Source organism: Quercus robur, chromosome 6 (genome assembly GCF_932294415.1).
Source record: "Quercus robur chromosome 6, dhQueRobu3.1, whole genome shotgun sequence".
NCBI lineage: Eukaryota > Viridiplantae > Streptophyta > Magnoliopsida > Fagales > Fagaceae > Quercus > Quercus robur.
Window position 1 is genome coordinate 39229995 of NC_065539.1, and position 9527 is coordinate 39239521.

At 35.7% G+C, this 9527-nt stretch overlaps 1 protein-coding gene across 7 annotated transcripts; it reads right to left on the reverse strand.

The window, feature by feature from the left end:
* Nucleotides 1–687: 687 nt before the first annotated feature.
* Nucleotides 688–9030, reverse strand: LOC126688703 (uncharacterized). 7 transcript variants are annotated; one of them, XM_050383483.1, is made up of 12 exons: nucleotides 8628–9030; nucleotides 7940–8078; nucleotides 7680–7736; nucleotides 7365–7493; nucleotides 7108–7216; nucleotides 6874–6955; nucleotides 6587–6672; nucleotides 3311–3414; nucleotides 3067–3197; nucleotides 2874–2967; nucleotides 2037–2092; nucleotides 688–1117 (listed from the first exon to the last, which is right to left on the reverse strand). In XM_050383483.1, the coding sequence occupies exons 4-12, from the start codon at nucleotides 7407–7409 to the stop codon at nucleotides 1021–1023; spliced, it is 804 nt and encodes a 267-aa protein (XP_050239440.1). In that variant the 5' UTR covers nucleotides 7410–7493; nucleotides 7680–7736; nucleotides 7940–8078; nucleotides 8628–9030; the 3' UTR covers nucleotides 688–1020. The 7 variants fall into 7 exon arrangements, with proteins under 7 accessions (XP_050239440.1, XP_050239441.1, XP_050239436.1 ...); XM_050383484.1 differs by having other exon boundaries at nucleotides 7365–7580; XM_050383479.1 differs by having other exon boundaries at nucleotides 7680–7814.
* Nucleotides 9031–9527: the final 497 nt, after the last annotated feature.

Consider the following 9527-nt stretch of genomic DNA (forward strand, 5'->3'; position numbering starts at 1 on the left):
AATCTAACTATTCAAAATAAAATTCCTACGCTGTACCAAATCATTTGATTTCCTGACAATAACAGCACAACCATAATTGGCCAGAGTTTCCAAAAGTTGGACCAAATTCTTGAAATAAATCTACTCGAAGACAAAACAAGTAACATAATCAACAGCATTTGTCAATTCAGACTATTTGGGAAAATTCTAAAACCATGGGTCCATGACAACTAAGTTGGAATTGGTTTTATGTGACGGATTGGACGAGAGTAATTCTTCCAGAGACATCAAATTTGATTTCCATCTTGCCAGACTGGATTGAATTTTCTCTAAATGAAGTAAAAAATTTCTGGGATTGCGACCAGACATCATGGAAAAGACAAGCTTCAATGACAAAGTTAAAAAGGGGAATCAAAATTGGGATTTTTTTTTAATGGAGAGAGAGAGAGAGAGAGAGAGAGAGAGAGAACTGGGGAGGGTTTTAGGGGAAAAATTCATTATTTAAGAAAATCATTTTTAATGTTACTAACGCAAATCGCTACCGTTTAAGAAAGTTAAAAAGTTTTCTAACGGCAAAGGAGGGAAAGACTAAGATGACAAATTTCATTTTTGGTGGACAAAAATGACAATGGATCAAAATTATATGGTATAAATTGTAATTTTTTGCCTAAATAAAAAAACCATGGGGTTGAAAATGACAACACGCAATGAGCAAAATGCACGAGGTTTCCATTAGATAGAAAAATCGAACAGGTTTAAAAACAAACCGTTTGTTCCTCTACATTAAGCATTGCAGTCATTTTTGGCACCTGGTAAAAAGAAAACCGTTTGTTTCAACCTAGGTCATTTTAGCTCCGTAATGCATGATTTCATTGTTAACTATCAAAATGCATTACTTGTTTGCACCCGGTAAAAAGCAAACCGTTTGTTTCAACCTATCTCAAATGCCATTTCCACAAGACACAATTAGGTGATGCCTAGTTGATCCTACATATCGACACCAGCAACATATTTTTCATGCGGTCAACGGATATGATAAATCTAGTCATCATCCTCAGGATCAAAATCCTTAATCTTCACTTCAGCATCTTCACCATACTGAATGCAGTTGTCGATTTGAGCTAATACATATTGTATACTGTAAAAAGCAAGTCAATTATATGAGAAATCGGAATTATGTCATCTTTTTAACTAAATTTTCTTGAAAGTATTTCATGACTTCAAAAGTAAACAAACCAACCAAGATGAATATGGAAGTCTACGAACAAAAGAAATAGTAATAAGAAAATATAAAATTCAATTTCTCTACAACCAGTTGAAGCCTGAAGGTTTATTGTATTATCTTTTACCAACTGTGCAGCAGCTGAAGAAAAAAATCATTTGCAACTAAGATTTGCTTTTAGCTATAGTTCTGACAAAGGTATTCTTGGTTTTGAGAGGGTTTTAACACTAAAATCCAAAGTGCAGACCCCCAAAAGAAATGGCAACTTATGGTGTTTGGCAAGTGGCAAAATGTAGTTTCACAGAAATTTTATTACAGGCTTAGGTTTAGAGAAACAACATATCAAATAAAACCAATTCAAAAATTTATTTCACCGTCTCGGAATTGGTTAAAATCAAACTAAACCAGTTCTCTTGTTTGCCAACACACCCTGTAAGAACCTTGGCAGCACTAGAAAAGATAGCCATATGTAGGTCTTGAAGGATCGCAACTCACAACTATCCAACCAATAAATAATAGGCCAAATTACAATCTTAGTATGGACATTTTTCAGTTTCAAGAAGGCAGCAAAAACTATAAAAATCAGAGTCCCAGAATTTAAATCTAAATACTATCTGAAATTATTAACTACATTTCACTGTCAGCCTAAGTTTTTATTTATTTAAATGATAAATCCTAAGGCAAATAAACCTTTGGACTAAAATATTCAAAAACTTTAAATCACATCTCATAAATCCAGTTCCAAGGATTTTTTTCATAGGTTAAAACTACAAAAGCTAAAGTTTGCAAGCACAACATAATACTGTCAAGTGTCAGAGAGAGAGAGAGAGAGTACCTGCGCTCCTTCCTCAAGTCAAGGGGCACAAAACTCACCATGCTAAACCCATCCACCTAACAAAACAAAAATTATATAATAGTTTCAAAATTTCCAACCAATCCCCATTGCATGTCAAAAAAAGAAAGATAAAGAGCAATTTTGCTGCTTGAAAAATGAAAATGTCCTTGTACAACCAATAAGGCCAAAAATTACTACAAATCACATAACCATGCACAATTAAAACGCTTCAACCTAAAGGACTTATTACCAGAAGTATTAATTCCCTATAACCTCTCAGGTAAATGTACAATCTAAGATGATGCAGCTTATATTATATCAGATTACGTAGTCTCCCCAATGAGGGTAAAATATTGATACAGATCATACTACCAGAATTGTAAATCGACCCATCTACAATACCCATACAGAAGAAGCTAACTAAGAAAACAGATCACTCACAAAAGAGCATCTCTTCCAAGAAACTTAATCATGCACCTCTAAATAATAAAGATGTTTCCTGGCCAATGAGCTCTAGCTAAACTGACACCTCCTTCCCCTTATAAATGATAGGTAGTGGGTGAGGTCATGGGTTCAAGGCTCATTAAATAAAGATGCTTCCTATGGAAAATTTCATACAACATTGGCAAACAGTGATCAGGGATAGCCACAATGTGCAGTAAGAAAGTAATTAAAATAAAAATATCCTTAAAACACCAAAAAAGTTTTACATTGATATCATGACCACTCTGAAAGAAATGCAAAGTAGATCAACATTGATTATATGTGACCACAATCCTGACAAGTAGTTTCCAGCAGAGGCAATGTGTAAAAAATTTAAGTAGTTTAGTTACTCACTAGTTCAATCAAAGCTTTATTCAGCTTAGCAAATTGAGGAGCCATGCGTTGATTCAACTCTGATAACAAAAACTGAGGCTCTGGATTCAGAAAACTGAGTAGTAAAAGTACAAAACATATTAGATTGTTAAATTTAATAAAAATGGTGTATACCATACAAGTTATATAAAGTAGTAAAGGTAAAAGAGCTCACTCTTCAACATCCTTTTTGTTAGTCACGAGGTCCATTTTGGACAGGATATTAACATGGGGCAATTCAAGTTGGATCATTGCAGAAAGTGATGCCATGCAACCACTGATGAACTTGGTCACATCTGTCATGAACTATTATAATCAAATATTGAAACCATTAGTTTTAATAAGAGACAGTTCATGATTAGTATTAAAATAACAGAATAAGCCAAGGCAAGAAAGGAAGTAACCAATTTCAAACAAACCTGTGAATCAAGTAAGTATACACCACAAACATTAAAATTTTTACGCTTCAAATGTTCCACAAAATTCCGCAGCACTGGTACATGTGAAAAGAGTTCTATCTGGCCTGTATAAATATCTGAAGGTTAGGATAGATAATTTTATGTTTGCAGTTATGAAACAGGCATGTTGAAGATACAAGCTAAACATATCCACTCAATATCACATCAAGGGGCTAAAATATGAGTGGTAATGCTGAATCTTTTTTTTTTGATTGGTAAGCCCAATGGATCTTCAACCCAAGACCTCACCCTCTACCTAGAATTTATAGGGGGAGAGGTGCCAACTGAACTATAGCTCATTGGAAATGCAGAATTCAATTTTTCAAGGGCAGAACAACTAGGAACATCTTCTGGCTGAATTAGGGAGGATGTACCCTATGAACTCATTTAAGAATTTGGAATTAAGTCCCTTTATGTTTGATGTGGATTTTGTGGAAGGAATGGAATTGCCAAGCTTTTGAAGATTTAAGCTCAGTGAGTCAATTGCAAAAATTGTTGATTAGAACTTTGTTAGACTGGTTCCATGCATGAGGTTTCACCAAAAGCAATTCTAATGTTGATTTTGAAGAGTCGCTATACTTCTGCACATAATTACTTATTCTTTGAAATTTTTTAGACTTCTTTGTGTTCTTTGCACATGAAGTAGTTTTTTTTTTCAATAAAATATTCCTACTAATAAAATAAAATGAACTCTTTTAGACGTTCTTCCATTCCAATTTAGTTGGTTTCAAGGCTCATGTTGCTTGTCTTTTTCTTCTTACATTTTTTTTCCAATCCAATTTCTACCTTTCTCTAGTTTTTAAAAGTTCCACTCACCCTTATAGTCCACACAGATGCAAAATTTACGAGAAGAGAGTTCTCCCCCCCCCCCCCCCCCCCCCCCCCCCCCCCGCGGCCGCGCGGAACCTTTTTTTTTCCTCTTAGTGAGGCCAAGAGACTTACTAGTCAAGTTAACGAGAACCTCCAAAGTTTCCCTTTTTATAATGTTTAATACGGCAAGATTGGGATGGGACCTATATTCAATACTACGAGGCACTCATTTGCACAATAGTGAACATGAAAGGAACAAGGACAATCCTGCCTACTCTACAATATTCAAGAATGATTACTAGGACATAGAACTTACGACAATTTTCTTTTATTGAATAGATTAATACAAGTCACACACCTATATGGAATTGAACACATATATGCTCCAATCCGTATTTCTAGGGTGAGGAGATGCCACTAGATCAAAAGACCACTGGCCCTCTTTTTTATTATGTTTTAACTAGGTAAGAAATGATCTACTGCAAACTAAGGAGAATATACTGTATAAAAAACAAAACAAAACTAGAACAATATCTTAAGGTATTCACTGCTTTTGTGTTTATGCATTTTCCATGGTGCGTAACATTCTTGATTGGTCCCTATTGGGAAGGTGCGTAACATTCAGTCTTTGGCTAATATTCTTCAATGCAGGGTGGGTAGTTTGCCTATGACTTACTTGGGTATGCCATTGAGAACTTTGTATAAAACAGCCTCTATTTGGAATCCGATCCTTGAGAGGATGGAAAAGAAGCTTTCAAGTTGGAAGCGTTTTTATTTGTCAAAGGGTGGTAGACTCACCTTGCTAAAACACCCTTTCAAGCCTTCCGACTTATTACCTTTCCCTTTTTACTATCCCTAAAGTTGTGGCGACTAGATTGGAACGCATTCAGAGGAACTTCTTGTGGGGTTCATCAGTTGAGTGTTTCAAATATCCTTTGGCGGCTTGGGAAAAGGTTTGCTTACCATGTGAGTTGGGTGGTTTGGGAATTGGGAATTTGGCGTTTTTTAATTAGGCCCTATCAAGGAAATGGCTTTGGAGGTATGGCCATGAAACCACTTATCTGTGGCGAAGGGTCATTGCCATGAAATACGGGGAGCGAAAAGGGGGTTGGTGCACTAGAGCTTGTAGTAGGGCTCATGGTTGTGGGTTATGGTGGAGTATTAGTGAAGGGTGGGAAACTTTCGCTAAGCATTTCTCTTTTGTGGTGGGGGATGGTTCTCGTATTCTTTTTTGGCATGATAAGTAGACTGGGGATGTTCCTCTTAAAATTCTTTATCCTTAGTTATTTTTGTGTTCAACCAATAAGGAGGCTTGTATTTCTGATATGTTAAGCCCTCTAGTGGGTGATAATGACAGAGTGTGGAGTTTAAGATTTTATAGGGAATTCAATGATTGGGAGTTAGCGGCTTCCTACTCCCTTCTTCATTTCATTCAAACCCGAATTCCTAGGGGTGGAGGATGTGACAGGCTTTGTTGGGACCTTAATGGAAGTGGGAAGTTTGATACTCGGTCTTTTTATCATAAGATTCGAAATGCAGCTCCTTCCACTTTCCCTTGGAAGGGCATTTGGAAAGTTAAGGTTTCTAAAAGGGTGACCTTTTTTATGTGGACAATAGCTCATGGTCAGATTCTAACCTTGGATAACCTTATACTTCGTGGTCGCCCTTTGGCGAATCGTTGTTGTATGTGTTGTTTTAATGTAGAATTTGTAGATCACTTGTTACTTTTTTGTCCGATAGCTCATTCTTTGTGGATGTATATACTTCGGTTTTTTGGGATGGATTGGGTCATGCCAGGTTCAGTTTTTTTTTTTGATAAGTAACGTAAGAATATTATTAATAATAGAAAAAGTGCCAAACCGAGTACATTGGGGACGTACTATGGGGGCACAAATCAGGAAACAGAAGTACAACGGTCATGCCAGGTTCAGTTGTGGAATTATTATTTTGTTGGTATAATTGGCTTGGAAAGCATAGTTTTGATATTTGGAATTTGGTTCCAGGATGTTTAATGTGGACTATTTGGACTGAACAAAATCGGCGGTTTTTTGAGGATGAGGGGAAAACTGTGGTTTAGTTATTAGAGTTTTGCCAGCAAACCCTCTTTGATTGGTCTCGATGTTAGGGTTTCTCGAATTGTTCAACCCTTATGGATTTTCTTTCATCTATTAGAATAGATTCGGGGCTGCTTTTTTCTTTTTGTTCCTTTTTTTCCTTTTTCACTACTGTGAACTCTTTGTGTTTTTCTTGCTATTCTTTTATTAATAATATTCTTTTTTTACTTATCAAAAAAAGAGACATATCCATAAATTGTCAACTTATAGAAACAGGTCACAACTCACAAGTAGTTTTCCATAAAGCAAATTCAAAATCATGATAGATATAACAAATACACAGACAAGCATACAATTAGACAAGTAGGGATACCTGGGCAGTCAAAAACCAAGTAGTCATCATCTAAAAAATTGTCCAATTCTTCTGTCAACCAATCGTCGAGATTATCTTCGAGGTGTCTAAAAATGGAAATTAAGGCCATTCATTTTGCAACAAGATAATCATTCAAAGGTAGCCAGGACAAGATAATCATGCTTTACTAGTAAACATTCAAGGTCCTTACGGACTTTAACATGAGACAATAATCACAAGTAAATACACATAACAAAATCATACAAGAAAGGCGAAGAAAAAAGTTCTACAAATTTAATAAAGGATACTCCATGCAGTACATAAGGCCCCCATTGGGACCCAATCCAAGTTCCTCCATGACATCATCCAAGTTAATTAGTTCCCTTATATCTGCAATCAAGAGGAGAAAAAGAGCCAACAACACCGCATTTCCAATTAATTAGTTGCTAAAAGCTCATTGGTAACCCATCATTTCCAATCAAACAAATCAGGCTTAACTAATTAACAGATAGAGCTAAAAACCAACAACAACCCCAACTCACCCATAGCAACAGGATAGTCGAAATTCTCTGCAGCAGGATCCAAGTTCACAATATGTATCGACCGTTGCATAGTTTCACAATGTCGGTATAAACTAGAACAATAAGTTGACTGAGATTCAAAAAAAAAAAAAAAAAAAAAATATATATATATATATATATATATATATATATATATATATATATATAAACAGTCAGTCCAACGTATTCACACTAAGAACCAACATATAGAATTAGAGATAGCGACAATAACAATTTACCTTGCCACTGCCAGCAGGGCCAATAACAAGCTGTGCATAGCCCATGATAGCGGGTGTTTGTGAGTGTGTGTGTGTGTGTTTAGGTCAAATTTGGGCAGAGGGAGTTGAAGAAGCGAAAAGATGCGAGAACTGCAACAGCAAGATAAGCGGTACACCAAACGCCAAACGCCAACAACAAATTCAGGATATCAGAGTATGCCATACAATAAAATAAACCTGAACACAATTTTCAATTCAAAAAAAAAAAAAAAAACATAATTATAACAAAACACACTTCAATTTCAAAAAAGAAAGAAGCAAAAGTATCGTCCTTACAGGGCTTTACTCAGAATGGCTTTGCCCAAAATCCCTAAACCGTGAAATCCCACGACCCTTCTCAAATATAGGGCAAGCCAACTTAGTTTATTAAATACAACATGTGGTTCCTCAAGGAATCTTCAACAAGAAACACTACATCGGTTTTTCACCAAATTTTAAACACAAACCATTGTACCTTTGAATAAACTATACTCATCAAGTTATGGAAACGGTAATATATACATATTCCAAAAAAAAAAAAAAGCAACAAATTTTACCTTAAAAAAGTCACGCTTCGGTTTAAAAAGGAGTTTAACGGCGGGATTCCAAGCCCTATTTCATCAGGCGAAGGGAGGTTGACTCTGAGGGAGTGAGAGGCGTTTCGACTTGGCTGTTCTGCTCTGCTCTTCTCTAAGGCTTTGTTTGGTTGGAAGAGTGAAAAAGTGAGAAGATGGAAAATTGTGGAAAGATATAAAATATTTAGTTTTCTTTCTTGTGTGTTTGGTTGGAAGGATGAAAAATTGGAAGGATGAAAAATTAGTTGGAGTGAAAAAGGGAGGATGAAAAATGTGATTTTTATAAATTAATTATTATGCCTTTATTACATAATAGAAAAAAGAAATAGATTTATTTATTTTTATTAAATAATATAAAATTTACAACATTATATATATATATATATAAATTTATATTATTATTTTTATTATTATAACGTAAAAATTAGTGTGCGAAAGGATTTTGTAACCAGCAAAAAAAGTGGTTAGCAAATTTACATTTCATTCAGCCCACAAAATCTTAACTAGAACAAAAATAATCATATTAAAAGAATTGATATCCAACAGAATCAATCAAAAGCAAAGGACAAAAGGAAAATAATCAAAATACCTGATGAAGCAGAGCACAGAGCACAGAGGACGGACCCAAGAAAAAAAAAAAGCAAAGGAAAAAGGAAGATAAGTTCAATACCTGATGATTGACGAAGCCACTGAAGCAGAGAGGGCGAGACCGAGACAGAGGGGAAAAAAAAAAAAACCCAGAAGCAGTCTAGCAGATCGTGACCGTGAGCGTGAGGATGAGAAGCAGAACAGAGGCAGTGAGAATGGAAAAAAAAATTGAGAGATTCAGAGGCAGAACAGAGGCCTCACCGTGAGATTGAGAGTTGAGTGAGAGTGAGAGTGAGACAGAGATTAGAGAGGCGTGAGAGTGAGAATAACGGAATGAGGGAAGGTGGGAGAGGGCAATATGGTAAAAGTGCTGGGGACAAAATTTGCGGGCCCAGGAGAGAAAATTTTCTCCTGGGTTTTCTACACTCCCTAGTTTTCCTCTCTTGCCAAACAATGGAAAACTCACATTTTCTTTCTTATGATTTCCATCTTTTTAAATTCACCCCAACCAAACACAGTATAACTAACGCACGAACGAGGCGGTGGGGTCAGTGAGGGTTGTTTTTGTCCCCACGTGGGCGAATCATTGTCAGCCACGTGTTCATTTACTTTTTTTTTTTTTTTTAAAGGACGTGTTCATTTACTTTTAAATAAAAATAATTGAAATGAAAAATTAATATCATCAAATTTTACCCATAGGCTGGGCCTAACTCGACTCATTTTAGATGGGCCAGGTCTGATTGATAAGAATGAAGTGGACCAAGTGTAGAGATCGCTAATAAGCTTTTCTTTTTTTTTTTTTTTTTTTTTTTTGAGAAACTGATCGCTAAGCTTGACCTTGTGTGTGTGAAGAAGATTTGGAAGGAGATGAAAGAAAAGGGTAAGGTGGAAAAGGAGAGGGATAATTTTCCTTGTTTTGATATTTTAACATTTAAAAAATTAAGTACCGTGAAGTCTAAATAATAATAATAAGAATAGGGCC

Coding starts and splice junctions, on each gene's coding strand:
- LOC126688703 (XM_050383481.1), bottom strand. CDS start 7,409: ATGGGCTATGCACAGCTTGTTATTGGCCCTGCTGGCAGTGGCAAG. Junction 3,415..6,586: donor CTTGGTTTTTGACTGCCCAG/GTATCCCTACTT, acceptor ATATTTATACAG/GCCAGATAGAACTCTTTTCA. Junction 2,093..2,873: donor ATAAAGCTTTGATTGAACTA/GTGAGTAACTAA, acceptor TTGTTTTGTTAG/GTGGATGGGTTTAGCATGGT.